The 18,395-nt window shown below is 47.0% G+C and overlaps 1 protein-coding gene across 5 annotated transcripts in view; it reads right to left on the bottom strand.

The window, feature by feature from the left end:
- The window catches only part of hhatlb (hedgehog acyltransferase like, b), an 85,473-nt gene that overhangs the window by 40,423 nt on the left and 26,655 nt on the right, over nt 1-18,395 (bottom strand). For all 5 annotated transcript variants that reach the window (XM_078536637.1, XM_078536644.1, XM_078536630.1 and 2 more), the window contains 2 exons: nt 15,498-15,565; nt 1,341-1,454 (listed from right to left, as the gene is read on the bottom strand). In XM_078536637.1, coding sequence (XP_078392763.1) covers nt 1,341-1,454; nt 15,498-15,565 — 182 coding nt within the window. The remainder of the gene's footprint in view (nt 1-1,340; nt 1,455-15,497; nt 15,566-18,395) is intronic.

The following is an 18,395-nucleotide window of genomic DNA, read 5'->3' on the forward strand; positions in this document are numbered from 1 at the left end:
ATTTTGTTTTATGAAGATCCTGTGAAGCGCCTTGGGATGTTTCATTACGTTAAAGGCGCTATATAAATGTAAGTTGTTGATGTTCGCATTTCTTTCTTCAGGAATGGACAACGCAGGCCTGGCCCAGGACCCATGTTACCCAATTCTGGTATCATTTAAACACACCAGCCAGTTGGACTGTGAGACATCAGGATAGTGCCATTTGGGTGCATGTGGGGAACATGCAACCGCATGCGCCCTTATCAATGGCGTGTACCGTCTCTGTGGTATTCCCTGCCCCCCCAGGAAAGTGGAGGAAATTTCTCGCCCGCTACATCTTTATGACCCACAATATGACTCGGAGAACTGGAGGCCACAGCTTTCAGTAAAGCTCTCGTATCTGTCTGCGCGATTCCTTCTGGCTAAATGCCCCATTTCACCCCAAGCCAAGGGACAACCTCATATGGCAAATCACAGCGGTCAGAAAGTGACCCCTACATAATGGGAGATACAAACTCTTAACTCCGACTGAAAAGAACTGGAAGCTGGGCGGGCTTTAGAAAGAGCAGCAGCATACTTGAGATGGTGACAAATTTGAGGTGGGGGTGACACTCTTACAGTTTAAGTTACAAAAGCTTCATCATGATTGACAAGTGCAATGCAGCTTTGCAACAAATGCACCAGTGTAAATGCAGATTAAGAAGATGCCCCTTTCGCCCATCAAACCTTTGCATTCCAATGGTGCCATGTAACAATTGGCACCACCATGGATTATGCCCATTGTTTAGTCTCCAGAGGGAGGTGAACAACCAGTAAAAGCTCTCTGCAGATTTTTTTTTATGACCCACAGTGAGTATCCAGGATGTCATTTAACATGACACCGTCTATCACTTAGCCAGTGGGATTCCACACCTGGACCTGGAGCAGCTTGTGTAGCATCGTGTTTGACACAGCTTCCTAACATCTGTGCGTGTGCTTATCCCAAAGGTTCCACCAGACATGTCCGTGTACAAAATTGCAGTGTCACTCACCACCCTGACTTGGAAATCTATCGCCGTTTCCTTCACTGTCGCTGGGTCAAAATCCTGGAGCTCCCTCCCTAACAGCGCTGTGGGTGTACCTACACCACATGGGCTGCAGTGGTTCAAGAAGGCAGCTCACCACCACCTTCTCAAGGGCAACTAGTGATGGGCAACAAATGCTGGCCTAGCCAGCGATGCCCACATCCCTTGAACGAATAAATAAAAAATCCAGGTTAGCTCCAGAATGTATGTATAAATACTGCCTCCTTGGTATTATCCACATTCCAAGAAACAATAATCTGAACAGACAACTCACACAGAATGGAAACTTGTACCCACCTGAGGTACAGTCAGGGAAATGGCTTTGCCAAATAGAACGTGACCAGATAAGGCAAAAAGAATGTAGTTTCGGAACTTGGTGAACCACATGACCCATTCAAAGTCAGCAACATCCTGAAAAACAAAACACAGGGAGTGAACACCTGGTTCGGCCAGTCACGGCGTCAGCTGGGGCCTCAGTGGGCAGCACTCCCTCCTCAAGTGTCGGAAGGATCTAAGTCTCACTTACATTGAATTTACAGCACAGGGTACAGGCCAGTGTATTTTCCCTCCTCCCGCCCTTTTTCATCTCATCTTATCAGCAAAGTTTTCTATTCCTTTCTCTCTCACGTGCTTAACTATCTTCCCCTCTAATACGTCCATGTTACACGCCTTAACTACGCGCCTTGTGGTAGTGAGAGTTCCGCATTCTCACCAGCCTCTGGGCAGGGTGACCGTATAACTCGACGCTGAGCTCTACGCGGGGCTCCTGGTAAAATTACTCGCACTCAAGCAAGTTCAACAGCGATCGATCAGAACTACGCTGCGCAAACGTTCAAATTAAGATCAAGTTCACTAAGTCCCAGCTTAAAAAAAGGTATTGCATTATTATACCATTGATCAGTAAAAAAAATATAAGTATATACTGACAATTAAATGGTTACTGTTCTTTAGAAGTGCCTGTCCTGCCCTCCAATGCTGTTTCTTGCGGACTGTATTTCAAGCTTGAAGTAATTTGTTTGAGGATCCGCTTGTCTTTCTGCTGCTTGTTGTAGAATACAGTACAGGCCAGGACAAGTGTCAGCTGTGGCTCAGTTCATAGCACCCTCGCCTTTGAATCAGAAGGTTGTGGGTTCATGTCCCACTCCCGGAAACCAAGAACTGTGAATGTACTCGAAAGAGTTACATGCGATCTGTTGATAACTCGAAAGAGTTACATGGTACAGGCACTGAGGCCTGATTATTTTCAGGTGACCAAACTGCCTTCATTACTAAAAAGACACATTCAACAGGGGTTTATGGTGCAAAACCAGTGTTATGAAAGGCAACGAATATCAGGAGGCAGAAAATATGGGACAATTTGCTACTTTTTAAAGAGAAAGTTGGGACACCTGAAATAGGGCTTAAGTATGGGACTGTACCTTTAAAAACAGGACTTTTGATCACCCTATCTCTGGGTAACACAGTCTTGCCTGAAATTCCTCTTGGATTTATTAATGACCATCTTGAATTTTGGACACCTCTGCAATTAGAAACATCTTCTCTATTACTACCCTGTCAAACCTTTCATAATTTTAAAGATCTTGATCGGGTCACCTGAATCTTCTTTTTTCTGAAGAAAATAACCTTTTCGCTGCCTCTCTCCCCAATCCCCCTCCCATTCACTGCCCTTCTCCAGCCCCCCCCAACCCCATTTACTGCGCCTCTCCCCCAACCCAACCCCATTCACTGCCCCTCTCCCCCAATCCCCCATTTACTGCCCTTCTCTAATCCCCCTACATTTACTGCCCTTCCCCATTTACTGTCCTCTCCCCAACCCTTCCCTCATTTATTGCCCCTCCCCCAATCTCCCCACCCCCATTTATTGTCCCTCTGCTCCAATCCCCATTTACTGGCCCCTCTCCCTATACCCCCATATTTACTGCCACTCTCCCACAATACCCCCTCCATTTGCTGGCCCATCCCCCAGTACCCCCAAAATTTACTGCCTCCCTCTCCCAATCCTCCCATTTACTGCCTCTCTCCCTCAATAGCCCTACATTTACTCCCCCTCTCCCCATCCCCCCAGATTTACTGCCCCCTGCCTCAATCTGTCCCCATTTACTGCCCCCTCCCCCAATCCCCCCATTCACTGCCCCTCTCCCCCATCCTACCCATTTACTGCCCCTCTCCCCCATCCTACCCATTTACTGCCTTTCTCCCCAACATTTACTGCTCCTCTCCACCAACCCTCCACATTCACTGTCCCTCTCCTTCAATCCCCATTTACTGCCCCTCTTCCCCAATTTCCCCACATTTGTTGCCCCCTCCCCCAATCCTTCCTTATTTACTGTCCCTCTCACCCAATCCCACCCCATTTATTGCCCCCTCCCCAATCCTCCCACTGTTTACTGTCCCTCTTCTCTCCCCCATATTTATTGCTGCTATTCACCCACCCTCCCCCCACAATTTACTAATGCTCTCTATTTTATTCCAGAAAACGAGTTGATGAAGGATACAACTAGAGCCAATCTTTACGCCATTTTTATATTTATATAGAGTTACGTATCACAAGCATACATCTCCTAACCCAAACGACCACAGTTTTAGTCTATCTATTTCTAGGCTTCTCAAGTCTATGCCCCCCATCTGCGTACAATGAAAGACACTTAATAAACATTTAACACACCCTCCAATTCCCCCATTTACTGCAGCCCTTCGTCAATTTCTCATTTTAATGGTGCCCTCCCCTCATTTATGCACAGTCCATTTATGGGATACCCAGTAATGTTGAATCAATGACAATATCTACATTCAGAAACTTAAAAGTCATAGGCCAGGATTTTCCCCTCGGCGATTTGTGGGCGGGGCCCGGTCGCCAAGGGGAAAATGACACGGGATGACGTCGGGAGGAACCCCCAACGTCATCACGGTCCATTTAAATTTTTAGGAAGGCGGGCGGACAGCGAAATCAGCTGTCCACCCGCCGACCTGTCAATGGCCAATTGAGGCCATTGACGGGCTAATTAAAGACCTGCCCGGCCAACCTTAAGGCTGGCGGGCTCCGGATTATTCATGAAACTTCATCCACTGGCGGGATGAAGTTTCATGTCCGTTTTGTAAAAAATTAATAAAGTTTGTGTGTTCTTTATTAACATGTCCCATTTCGTGTGACATTGTCACATGAGGGGGACATGTTAATAATGTTCTAATGTTTCTATTTTTAAAGTTTTTTCCACTGTCAGTATTCTCCCTGAGACAGGACTTTGTCTCAGGAAGCAGTGCGCTCTTTTGCGCACATGTGCGAAAGAGCGCACTTTGACAGATGGAGAATCCCTCCACCCCCTGCAGTGGAAGAGCCTAGCGCTTCCTGTCGGGAAGGCCGCTGGGCGAGCCTTAATTGGCCCGCCCACTTAAAATGGCGGTGGGCCCCGCTTCGGTGGCGGGGGTTGGCTGTACGCCTGCCGCCGAGCTGGTGGGGCCCGCCCGCCATCCGAGGGCAAAATTCTGCCCATAGAATCATAGAGTCATTTAAAGCACAGGAGGAGGTCATTCAGTCCATTGAGTCTGCTCAATTCCCGTTTCCCTGCAAGTGCCCATCCAATTCCTTTTTGAAATCATTGATAGTCTCCTCTTCCACCACCCTCGGGGGCAGCGAGTTCTAGATCATTACCACTCGCTGAGGAAAAGGTTCTTTCGCACATTCCCCTTTGTATCTCCTGCCCAAAACCTTAAATCTGTGTTCCCCTAGTCCTTGTACCATCAGCTAATGGGAACAGCTTTTCCTTGTCTACCTTACCTAAACCTGTCACGAACTTGTACACCTTGATCAAATCTCCCCCTCAATCTCCTTTCCTGCAGAGGACAGCTCCGGCCTTTCCAAACTAACCTTGTAACTAATCCCCCACACCCCTCCATCCTAGGAACCATTCTGGGAAATCTCCTCTGCACCCTCATATCTCAAAGTGCGGGTGACCAGATCTGGATGAAATACTCTAGTCGGGGCCTAACCAAAGCTTTATACAGGTTGCAGAATAACTTCCCTGCTTTTGTACTCAATGTCTCTATTTATGAAGTCCATGATCCCATATGCTTTGCTAACCACTCTCTCAACATGTCCTACCACCTTCAAAGATCAATGCACATGAACTACCAGGTCCCTCTGTTCCGGCACACTCTTTAGAACTGCGCCATCAAGTCTGAGCACAATATCTAGGTTGACACTCCGGTGCAGTACTGAGGGAGTACTGCACTCTTCCAGGTGCCCTCCTTCCAATGCCATGTTAATCCAGTGTCCCATCTGCCCTCTCAGGTGGATGTAAAAGTCCCAAGGCACTACAAGTGACTGAGGGTGTGAATCTCCTGCACTTCACACCAGGTTTGTTCCACTGTCCCAGCAGCCAACAACCTTATTAGTTTTTCTTTTTTGTCTGGCCGATCGTTTCCAATGGCTGAGGGAGTCTCAGGAAACCACATCACTGGTCTACGTGGGTGGGCTGAGAATTCACCTTATCCCGTGTACAAAACAAAATCACTGGGGGAACCAATCATTGAACCTATTCCACTATTCAGTTAGATCCTGGCTGATCTCTGTCTTAACTCCATCTTGTTTCCATCACCCTTGCTGAACAGAGGTCCATCAATTCAGTTTTGAAAATTTCAACTGACCCTGCCTCAGCAGCTTTTTGGGGGAAGTGTGTCCTGGATTTCCCCTACGTCTTGTGTGAAGAAGTGTTTCTTGACATCAACCCTGAAAAGCCTAGCTCTAACTTCAAGAACACAACCTGCCCCTTCATTCTGGGCTGTCTCACTAGAGAAATAAATTTCTCTCTATCTATCCTATCAAATGCTTTGATTATCTTAAATATCTTAATTTGATCACCCTTAATCTTCTATACTCAAGAGAATACAAGCCTGAATGAATGGACAGTTCATTGTCTTATTTTGAGGGAATGAACATTGGTCAGGTCATCTACCTCATGTTCAATGAGTGGGCCATGGTATCTGTCCAATTTATGCAGCCAGTCCTTATAATAACACTCTATTAGGGATCTAAGTATCATTCTGATGAATCTGCACTGAATCCCCTCCAAGGACAAAGTAGCCTTCCTGAGGTGTAGTCCCCAGAACTGAAAGCAGATCCACTGACTCCCATATTATCAAATCCTGTACAGAGGGAAGAGGGAGATCCCAATTGACAGGAGGAGCCTGAATCTCTCAGACCCCAGTCACCCTCCAGCATCATGCCCAGTGGCCCATTCTTCCTGTCCCATTCTGACTCCTCAGATACAGAAGCAGTCTGTGCCCACATGCAAGGCCTGGACAACATTCAGGCTCAGGTTGAAAAGTGGCAAGTAACATTTGTAAGTCAAGGTGGTTTTGTGAAAGTACCAGGCAATGACCATCTCCAACAAGAGAGAATCTAACCATTGCCCCTTTGACATTCAATGGCATTACCATAGCTGAATCCACCACTATCAACATTTTGGGAGTTCCCATTGACCAGAAACTGAACTGGACTAGCCATATAAATACTGTGGCTACAAGAGCAGGTCAGAAGCTGGACAAGTAACTCATCTCCTGACTCCTCAAAGCCTGTCCACCATCTACAAGGCACAAGTGAGGAGGGTGAGAACTGAGCGAGACCAGCAGGAGAGATAAAGAGCGGTGGAAGCCTGGATTCAGGGCCCACCAACAGTATTCAAAAAAATCTTAGTGTGGTGTCAGAGAGAGGTAGGTGAGTGATTGGTTGGTGAGTATTTCTTCTCTTCTCTCTAAACACCAAGCTGAGAAATTAAGAGAATCAATTGGGTGAATATAACAGGAAGTGTATGAATGTGAGAAATGGATGTATTTTAAAAATATTTTGGGGGAATATTGTGTTATTCTATGAAAAAGGTTGCGTGTGTGTGTGAGAGAGTTAGTGTGTGTGTGTGTGTGTGTGAGAGAGAGAGAGTGAGAGAGAAGTATGATTTAATTAAGCTGGAGATAGGTCGCCCGGGGGGTGGTTTAAAACATGAAAAGGATGGTGTTAGGTTTGAGGTACAAGTGAATAAATATTTAGGCCACACTGTTAGACATAGCAACGTGGCCCTACACGATGCAAAAATAAAAGCTATTGTGGAGTTCCAGTTTTGTGGAAGTTCTGAAATTTCTAGGCATGAGTGGATTTTATCGAAATCCGTGCCAAACTTCAGCAGTGTAGTTGCTCTGCTGACTGGTTTGTTACAAAAGAACAAAAAATTCCAAGAAGTGTCAGAATGCATTTGACAGCTTAAAAGCTGTGCTAACTACTAAGCCTGTTCTATCAGCACCTGATTGTACAAAGCAAGTTTATGTTGGCTTGGCTGTTGACGCCAGTGACGTGGGTGATGGTGGTGTGTAACTACAAGATGATGAACTGGGAATTGAGAAGCCGGTAGGATATTTCTCATGGAAGTTGAATGTACATCAGAAGAAATATTCAACTAAAGAGAAAGAGACTTTAAGTTTGGTGTTAGCTTTGCAGCATTTTAAAGTATATGTTGCAAACAATTCTTCGGAGACAGTTATATATACTAACCACAATCCTTTGAAGTTTCTGGGAAAGTTTCCGGGCAAAAACGCAAGAATGTTTTGGAGGAGTTTATTATTGCAGCCATTTCATTTTCAAATTATACATGTGACTGGGTGAGAAAATTTGATTGCAGATGCATTGTTAAGAGTTTAAAATTCAAAAGAACTTGGATATTGGCAAATGGAGAATGGACAGGAATGAACTCTATTTTACAAAAGACTTGTATATATTTCATGGTTAATGCATGTACACTGTCATATAATAGTTTTGTTTGTATAGTTAAACATAGTAAGGGTTGTGAACTGGGTTGAGAAAATGAAACCATCTTTTTGAAATTCTGATGGTTCATTTTTTGCCATGGAGGGAGGTGTGAGAAATGGATGTTTTTTAAAATATTTTTGGGGAATATTGTGTTATTTTGTGAAAAAGGCTGTGTGTGTGTGTGTGTGTGTGTGTATATGTTTGCACGTGTATGATTTAATTAAGCTGGGCAGAGATTAATAGAGTTTGTCTGGGGCGGAATGAGGTTTAATACATGAAAAGGATAGAGGTGTTAGATTTGAGGTACAAGTGAATAGGTTAGGTCTAACATTTGCATTTTTAGACAAGTGGAGAGTTTGTTTGAATATCAAAGGGAAGTCAGAGGTGCAAGAAATACGTCTGCATCTTGCAGGAGTTCCATAGATAAACAGAAGTGGGGATATTATATTTTATTTATTTTATTGACCTGATAGCAAAGACAAGATGGAAACATGAGTGATCTTATCTTTGGAAGGATTTGAGTTTCAAAGAGGTGTGCAACAATCTTCAGCCAGAATTGCCGAGTGGATGATCCATCTCGGTCACCTCCGGAGGTCCCCAGCAGAACAGATTCCAGTCTTCAGCCAATTCCATTCACTCTATGTGACATCAAAAAACGGCTGAAGGCACTGGATACTGCAAAGGCTATGGGCCCCGACAATACTCCAGCAATAGTAATGAAGAATTATGCTCCAGAACTTGCTGTGCCCCTAGCCAAGTGTTTCAGTACAGCTACAACACTGACATCTACCCGGCTATGTGGAAAATTGCCCAGTTATGTTCTGTACACGAAAAGCAGGATAAATCCAACCCAGCCAATTACCACCCATCAGTCTACTCTCGATCATCAGTAAAATGATGGAAGAAGTCATCAACAGTGCTATCAAGCGGCACTTGCTTAGCAATAACCTGCTCACTGACGCTCAGTTTGGGTTCTGTCAGGGCCACTCAGCTTCTGACCTCATTACAGCCTTGGTTCAAACATGGACAAAAGAGCTGAACTCCAGACAAGTGGCAAGTAACATTTGTGCCACACAAAAGTGCCAGGCAATGACCATCTCCAACAACAGAGTCTAACCATCTCCCCTTGACACTCAATGGCATTACTATCACTGAATCTCCCTCTATCAACATCCTGGGGGTTACCATTTAGCAGAAACTGAACTGGACGAGCCACATAAATACTGTTGCTACAAGAGGCCAAAAGCTAGGAATCCTACAGCGAGTAACTCTCCTTCTGACTCCCCCAAAGCTTGTCCACCATCTACAAGGCACAAGTCAAGAGTGTGATGGAATACTCCCCACTTACCTGGATGGGTGCAGCTCCAACAATACTCAAGAAACTTGACACCATTCAGGACAAAGCAGCCTGCTTGATTAGCAGCCCATCCACAAACATTCACTCCCTCCAACACCGATGCACAGTGGCAGCAGTGTGTACTATCTAGAAGATACACTGCAGGAAATCACCAAGGCTTCTTAGACAGCACCTTCCAAACTCACAACCGCTACCATCTAGACGGACAAAGGCAGCAGTTGCATGGAACAGCACACCTGGAAGTTCCCTGCCAAGCCACACACCATCCTGACTTGGAAATATATTACTGTTCTTTCAATGTCGGTGGGTCAAAATCCTGGAACCCCCTCCCTAGCAGCACTGTGGGTGTACCTACACCACATGATCTGCAGCAGGTTAAGAAGGCAGCTCACCACCACCTTCTCGAGGGCAATTAGGAATGGTAAATAAATTCTGGCCTAGCCAGCGAAGTCCACACGCTGTAAATGAATAAAAAAAGGAAAACAACGGAACTTGAGATGAAAGGGGAAAAAGGGTATTATAGAGTTACTGTGGAGAGCTTAAGGGAGCTGTTTGAGCTGCAGTGATTAGAGCTGGAGCTAAAAGCTGTTGAGCCAGAACCGAGAGATGTAGCTGTTTGAGCTGTTGAACTGGGGCTGAAATTGGTGAGATGGAGCTATAGCTGGAGCTCTGGGCTAGGCGAGGATGCACTTTAAATCAGCCATCCAGTGAAGCCAGAAAAGTCTTGGGCTGCAAAAAAGCAGTTTTATTCTGAAGTTTGGAGTTCCACTGGGTTGGAAGTGTGTTACAGGTCATATGGTATGCCTTTATTAAAGTTACAGCGGTTTGCCTTGGGTAATATTATTGGATTTTTATAGTTAAACATCTTTAAGGGGGTGGTGCCCGGAAGATTTTACTTGTGGGTCTGACCAAGTGGAGTCTTTTTGAAGGAATGCGTTGTAAGACTAATTTTAATTGTGCAACTGTAATCTTGTGTGCTTACATTTTCTTTTATTAATAAAGCTTTTACTTTTAATTTTTAAAATCCCCAAAAGTGTTACTGGATTTCTTGCTGCTGAGATCAGTATTTTGTCTTCTCGTTTTCAGAATACAAAAAAAAGGGTACAGCCCTCTGGGATTTGGTTTGCGCAACATTGGCTGTGGTCATAACAATGAAAAAGAGTATAAGAATAGAAGTCTTGAGGCATTAATTTACTGGTACAGGCGAGGTGTATTAAATTTATAGTTTAACCAGATAAACTGCTTAATATAACTACAAATAATTGCTGGGTGATACTTTTAAACTTGAAACCTAATTAGTTAAACAAAACACGATAAAGATGACAGGGCAGTTGATGTGTTGCAGCTGTAGCATGTGAGAGCTGGTGGACACCAGGGTGATCCATGACAACCGTATCTGCGATAAGTGCATGTAGCTCGAGGAACTTCGGCTCAGAGCTGATGAGCTACAGTCCCAGCTTCAGGCACCGCAATGCATCAGGGAGGGGGGAAAGTTACCGAGACACTTTGTTCCAGGAGGCAGCCACACCCCTTAGGCTAGATACTTCAGATTTAGGACGTGGTCAGGTCATGCTCGTAGAAGTGTGCCTTGTTGATGATAATCATACTTGTGAAATCGAAGGGGAAAACTGTCGTTGGATAGAACTCCCAACCTACCCTGAGTGAATAAAGGACAGCATATTGTGGAACTGTCTAGCTACATAGCACCACATTTGTTTCAGGGAGTGGTGTGGGTACTTGTGGCTGCATAAAACATATCATTAATGTATTGACTTTTTAAAAAGTATAATTTGCATGTTAATTCGTGTTTAATTTGCGTTGGTTCTGATTATTGTTAAGACAAAAGGTGCAAAAAGTGGAATCTTGTTGGTAATTTCTTCGTGGGGGAGGGGGTCCCTATGGGGAGGTGATGGAATAGTGGCATTGTCACTGGACTGGTAATCCAGAGACCCAGGGTAATGCTCTGGGGAACAGGGTTCGAATCCCACCATGGCAGATAGTAGAATTTGAATTCAATAAAAATCTGGAGTTAAAAGTATAATGATGACCATGAAACCATTGTTATAAAAACCCATCTGGTTCACTAATCCCCTTTAGGGGAGGAAATCTGCTATCCTTACCTGGTGTGACCTCCATGTGACTCCAGACCCACAGCAATGTGGTTGACTCTTAAAAATACCCTCTGAACATATGACACAAAGCTGGGTGGGAGGGTGAGCTGTGAGGAGGATGCAGAGATGCTCAGTGTGATTTGGACAAGCTAAGTGAGTGGGCAAATGCATGGCAGATGCTGTATAATGTGGATAAATGTGAGGTTATCCACTTTGGTGGCAAAAACAGGAAGGCAGGTTATTATCTGAATGGCTATAAATTGAGAGAGGGGAATGTGCAACGAGACCTGGGTGTCCTCGTACGCCTGCTGCTGAAGGTAAGCATACAGGTGCAGCAGGAGGTAAAGAAGGCAAATGGTATGTTGGCCTTCATAGCCAGAGGATTCGAGTACAGGAGCAGGGATGCAATTATACAGGGCCTTGGTGAGACCACACCTGGGATATTGTGTGCAGTTTTGGTCTCCTTATCCGAGGAAGGATGTTCTTGCTATAGAGGGAGTGCAGCGAAGGTTTAGCAGACTGATTCCTGGGATGGCGGGACTGACATATGAGGAGAGATTGAGTTGGTTAGGATTATATTCGCTGGAGTTCAGAAGAATGAGGGGGGATCTCATAGAAACCTATAAAATTCTAACAGGACTAGACAGGGGTAGGTGCAGCAAGGATGTTCCCGATGGTGGGGGAGTCCAGAACCAGGGGTCACAGTCTGAGGATACGGTGTGGACCATTTAGGACTGAGATGAGGAGAAATTTCTTCACCCAGAGAGTGGTGAGCCTGTGGAATTCGCTACCACAGAAAGTAATTGAGGCCAAAACATTGTATGCTTTCAAGATGAAGTTAGGTATAGCTCTTGGGGCAAAAGAGATCAAAGGATATGGGGAGAAAGCAGGAGCAGGCTATTGAGTTGGATGATCACATGATCATAATGAATGGCAAAGCAGGCTCAAAGGGCCGAATGGCCTACTCCTGCTCCTATTTTCTTTGTTTCAATGAACAAGGGCAATTAGGGATGGGCAATAAATGCTGGCCTAGCCAGCGATGCTCACCTCCCACAAACGAATAAATTCAGTAAATTTGGTTTATGGTTTACACACGGGATTGTGACAACTTAATGTATTTGGATTCCCAAAAGGCATTTGATAAGGTGCCACATAAAAGGTAAGAGCTCATGGAGTTGGGATGATGTATTAGCCTGGATAGAGGACTGGCTAACTAACAGGAAACAGAGAGTCAGGATAAACGGATTATTTTATGGATCCACTGTAACTAGTGGAGCGCAGCAGGAATCAGTGCTGGGGCCTCAACGATTTACAATCCATATTAATGAATTGGATGAAGCCAAACTGTATTGTAGCCAAATTTGCTTCTGGTACAAAAATAGGTAGGAGAACAAATTGTAAGGTGTTTGCAAAGTAATATAGATAGCGTAAGTGAGTGGGCAAAACTTTAACGGGCGGAGTATAATGTGGGGAAATGTCAGGTTGTTACCTTTGGCAGGAAGAACAGAATATTATTTGAATGGAGAGAGACTGCAGAATGCTGCAGTGCAGAGGGATCTGAGTGATCTCAGACTGAATCACAAAAGACATGCAGGCGCAGCAAGTAATTAGGAGTGTAGGTTTTTATTGCAAGGGGGATGGAATATATAAGTAGCAAAGTCATGTCACGACTGTACAGGGCACGGGTGAGACCACACCTAGATTACTGTGTGGAGCACTGGTCTCCTTACTTTCATTTGAAGCAATTCAGAGACGGTTCACTAAGCTGGATCCTGGGATGAGGGCTTTGTCTCATGAGGAAAGGTGAAACAGGCTGGGCCTCTACTCATTGGAGTTTAGAAGAATGAGGGGTGATGTCATTGAAACATATAAGATCCTGGAGGGGTTTGACAAAGTAGATGCAGAGAGGATGGAACTGTATCGCCATTCCCTCACTGTCGGTAGGTCAAAATCCTGGAACTCCCTACCTAACAGCACTGCGGGTGTACCTACAGGGGTGGGAGATGGTGGGGACATGGTGGCATTGTGGTAACATCAGTAGCCTGGTAGTCCAGAGGCCCAGGCTAATGCCCTGTAGACACTAGTTCACATGGCAGCTGGTGGAATTTAATTTCTATGAATAAAATCTGGAATTGAAAGCTAGTCTCAGTCATGGCAACTGTGAATGTATCACTGATTGTCGTAAAAACCCATCTGGTTCACTCATGCCCTTACCCGGTCTGGTCTACATGTGACTCCAGACCCCACAGCAATGCAGTTGACTCTTAACTGCCCTCTGAAATGGTCTAGCAAGCCTCTCAGTTCAAGGGCCATTAGGGATGAGCAACAAACACTGGCCTTGCCAGCGACACCGCTAACCCATGAAAGAATAAAAAAATACACCAGGTGGACTGCAGCCATTTAAGGCGGCCTGCTCAACACCACTACCTTCTCAAGAGCAATTACAGACAGGCAACAAATACTGACCTTGCCAGCAATGCCCTCATCCTCCCACAAATTAACAAAGATAAAAGATCAGATGGTGGGTGTTGATGGGTGTCTCAGTCACACAGAGCCACATTGTCCTCACTTATATAGGAATGAAACAGCCTGGATGATTCTCTTTCTCTATCCCAGGGGTGTTGCAATGTTAGAGCCTCAGCTCCGATAGTCACGTAACCCAGCACAGGCTATAGACTGAACAGGAGACTTTCCTACTTAGTTCCATGACTGAGTAGTGATTAAAGATAGCTGCGGAGTTGTAAGAGAGACTTCAGCAACTTGTTCTGCACCACCGTCTACTGGCCAGTGCTTGCAACTACTTTGATTTTTTTTTTTAAATGATACATTCATGGAATGTGGGCTTCACTGGCTGGGCCAGATTTATTGCCCATCCCTAATTGCCCTCGAGAAGGTGGTGATGAGCTGCCTTCTTGAACCGCTGCAGCCCATGTGGTGTAGGTGCACCCACTGTGCTGTTAGGGAGGGAGTTCCAGGATTTTGACCCAGCGACAGTGAAGGAACGGCGATATATTTCCAAGTCAGGATGGTGAGTGGCTTGGAGGGGAACTTCCAGGTGGTGATGTTCCCATCTATCTGCTGCCCTTGTCCTTCTAAATGTTAGCAGTTGCAGTTGTGGGTTTGGAAGGTGCTGCCTAAGGAAGGTGCCTTGGTGAGTTTCTGCAGTGCACCATGTAGATGGTCCACCGTTGTGACAGCTGACATTGCAAAACTCAAATGGGAAACATTGATACAGCAAAGGGAAAGGTCAGCACCAGAGTGAGATTTTAAAAAATCATGACGGCAAGCTTTGTATTCAGGAATGGCCCGAAATAAGATAGTTTAAATGTACATTAACTGTAACTGATGTTATTAAAAATGAATTGAGATAATGAGAGTGAGAGAGAGAGAAGGAGCACAACGAAGTATCAAATGGGAGAATTAGCAGCTGTCCATGACAGGATGTTAAGGGAAACAATCACAGGGCTGTATAAGCAGCGATCACATTTTGGAGCAGAGCCAAATATCTTATCCTTAAAAACCGCACTCTGTGTTACTTTTTGTTTAGCTTCCAGCATCTCATTGGAAGCCGGGTATAAACATTTAACAGAGGCTAGTTTTAGCTGTGAGTGCAATTCTACAAAATCCAACTGAGAATAGGAACATGGGTGAGTGGAGCAGGAGCAGGCGTAGGCCATTCAGTCCATCAAGCCCGCTCCACCATTTCAAACAGATCATGGCCGTTCATTTAGCTCTACGCCATTTTTCCCCACTACCCCACATGTACAAAAGGATTCTGAAAAACGAGTGCTGTTGCAGAGGATTTAGGACTATTTTCAATGCAGGCTTTTCTATTTTTACAAAAATTAGTTTCCCTTCTCTGGTTTCTCCCCTGCTCCTCCATAGCCTCGCTCCCTCCCTATCCCTACTCTCCACCAGCCCCACGATCCTCCGAGATCTCTGCGCCCCTGTAATTCCGGCCTCTTGCGCATCCTTCGTTTTAATCACTCCACCTTTAGTTGCTGGGCCCTAAGCTCTGGAACAACCCCCTCCCCCCACACAAACCTCTCCCACTTGCTACATCTCTCTTCCTTTAAGACCCTTTCTCAGGTCGATGGTCAGTGGATCCTTTTTCAATTCGAGCTTTGAGATGACCCAATGCTCTGGATCAGCCAGCGAGGCAGTGGAAACAAATCCCTTCAATTGGCACTTACCATTTTCCGCCCAATGTACGCCCAGCCTTGTCTGACACTCTGCTGAAAGCTCTGCCGGTTCATGTTCTCTGCGGGAGGACAAAAATAAAACTCAGGGTGGAAAACAAACACAAGCGGGAAAGAAAACTTTTCTTCAAAGGGTTAACGCTTCCCAGAGACAAGCCTGGGTTCGGTTCATTCGGGAGAAAACGCAGGCCGGCCCTGATCTCTCTCACTGCATGACAGTGGTGAGCTCTCCCTCACTGCCCCACAATCCGCCTCCCTGTCCCACAGGCTCTCCCTCGCCCCCCCTCCCCACCCCCTCCCCACACTACAGACTCTCCCTCAATGCCCCACAATCCGCCTCCCTGTCCCACAGACTCCCCCTCACCGCCCCCTCCCCGCACCCTCCCCACCCCCCTCCCCACCCCACAGGCTCCCCCCTCACTGCCCCCTCCCCACCCCACAGGCTCTCCCTCCCCGCCCCCTCACTGCCCCCTCCCCACCCTACAGGCTCCCCCTCAGTGCCCCCCTGTCCTACGGGCCCCCCCCTCTCTGCCCCCCCTGTCCTATGGGCTGCCCCTCCCATCTCCCTCCCCACCGTCCTACATGCTCACCTTCCCTGCTCCCCCCGCCCCACCCATCCCTTCCTGCTCCCCATCCTACAGGCTCTCCCTCCCTGCCCCCCTCCCTCACCTGTCCTACAGGCTCTCCCTCCCTGCCCCCCTCCCTCACCTGTCCTACAGGCTCTCCCTCCTTGCCCCCTCTCCCCCACCTGTCCTACAGGCTCTCCCTCCCTGTATCATCCTCCCTCACCTGTCCTACAGGCTCTCCCTCCTTGCCCCCTCTCCCCCACCTGTCCTACAGGCTCTCCCTCCCTGTATCATCCTCCCTCACCTGTCCTACAGGCTCTCCCTCCTTGCCCCCTCTCCCCCACCTGTCCTACAGGCTCTCCCTCCCTGTATCATCCTCCCTCACCTGTCCTACAGGCTCTCCCTCCTTGCCCCCTCTCCCCCACCTGTCCTACAGGCTCTCCCTCCTTGCCCCCTCTCCCCCACCTGTCCTACAGGCTCTCCCTCCTTGCCCCCTCTCCCCCACCTGTCCTACAGGCTCTCCCTCCCTGCCCACCTCCCCCACCTGTCCTACAGGCTCTCCCTCCCTGCCCCCCTCCCCCACCTGTCCTACAGGCTCTCCCTCCCTGCCCCCCTCCCCCACCTGTCCTACAGGCTCTCCCTCCTTGCCCCCTCTCCCCCACCTGTCCTACAGGCTCTCCCTCCCTGCCCCCCTCCCCCACCTGTCCTACAGGCTCTCCCTCCCTGCCCCCCTCCCCCACCTGTCCTACAGGCTCTCCCTCCCTGCCCACCCTCTCTCACCTATCCTATGGGCTCTCCCTCCCTGCCCCCCTCCCTCACCTGTCCTACAGGCTCTCCCTCCCTGCCCCCCTCCCCCACCTGTCCTACAGGCTCTCCCTCCCTGCCCACCCTCCCTCACCTATCCTATGGGCTGTCCCTCTCTGCCCCCTCCTCCCTCACCTATCCTATGGGCTGTCCCTCTCTGCACCGCCCTGTTCTATGTGCTCTCCTTCAGTTCCCCACACACTCGCTTTACTGATTCTTCTTGCACCATTGTCCACTCAGACTCCATCCTTCCCTCCCTCCAAACTCTGGAAGTCTTCACCTCCATTTCCCTTCCCACCCCCCTCAGACTGTTAAAATCCAAGCTTGGGATTTCACAAACACCACTTCCCAATATCCTTCATCTGATGTTCACCCTCCTCAATTATAGTCTGTTATGAACGAGAGGTTTTATGAGATGGTTAGGTTTTAAACCGTCACTTTTAATTCAAGGTGAAATGGAGCATGTGACCTCCTACTAGTCTACTCAGCAATAAGCCGATGTGATCTGGTCGCCAATGAGGGGCCCAGGTAGAGTCCTATTGAAACCCAAGGGCCAACTTTCACACCTGAACCCAAAAGGAAAAGGGCAGCTGTACTTGCTGTTTGCAGACATACTGAGGGGAGAGGGGAGAGACAGGCAGACACACAAGAGGTTGCAAACAACAGGGGAAAAGGTTTGTTCTCTGTTAGCCACCAGGCAGAATTGGGGTGGGAGCACATTTTCTGGTTGACGGGTGGAATTTTAAGGAAACTGGAAAGTTTGTCCTGGTGTGGTTGGGAGGTGGAGTCTGCTTGGGTATTCTCAGGAGACCAAAGGGAAATGACTTTCAATGGACACTGGACGTTATGACTCAGTGAAACATGGTGAAGTGAGCCTGCTGGAAGCCGGGAGTGACGTTGGACAGGTTCCTGCAAAGACTACAATTCTACGGAGAATGTGACGTGACATAAAACACGGCATGGGGTTTTTCCAATTGTGTTAGGAAGTTAAGGGAGAACATCATTTGCTTCGTTTAGTGTATTAGTTGCCTACTAAGTAACATTTATTCAATTTTTAAAAATTCATGTGGGCGTCGCTGGCTGAGCCAGCATTTATTGCCCGTCCCTAATTGCCCTTGAGAAGGTGGTGGCGAGCTGCCTTCTTGAGCCGCTGCAGTCCCTGTGGTGTAGGTACACCCACAGTGCTGTTAGGGAGGGGAGTTCCAGGATTCTGACCCAGTGACAGTGAAGGAACGGCGATATATTTCCAAGTCAGGATGGTGGGTGGCTTAAAGGGGAACTTCCAGGTGGTGGTGTTCCCATCTATCTGCTGCCCTTGTCCTTCTAGATGGTGGAAGTCGTGGGTTTGAAAGGTTTGCTTTTAGTATGCTTGTTGCTGTAACATTCTACAAACACAAAATCACGCGTGATCCTTCGAGATCATCATTGGGATTTCAAATCTCTTTTTCAAAGTTTTCAGTCTCTACAGGAGTTGTAACAAAAAGGGCACACAAGATTTGAGAGATGTTCTACTAGGCCAGAA

This window comes from Cetorhinus maximus, chromosome 3 (genome assembly GCF_964194155.1).
Source record: "Cetorhinus maximus chromosome 3, sCetMax3.hap1.1, whole genome shotgun sequence".
NCBI lineage: Eukaryota > Metazoa > Chordata > Chondrichthyes > Lamniformes > Cetorhinidae > Cetorhinus > Cetorhinus maximus.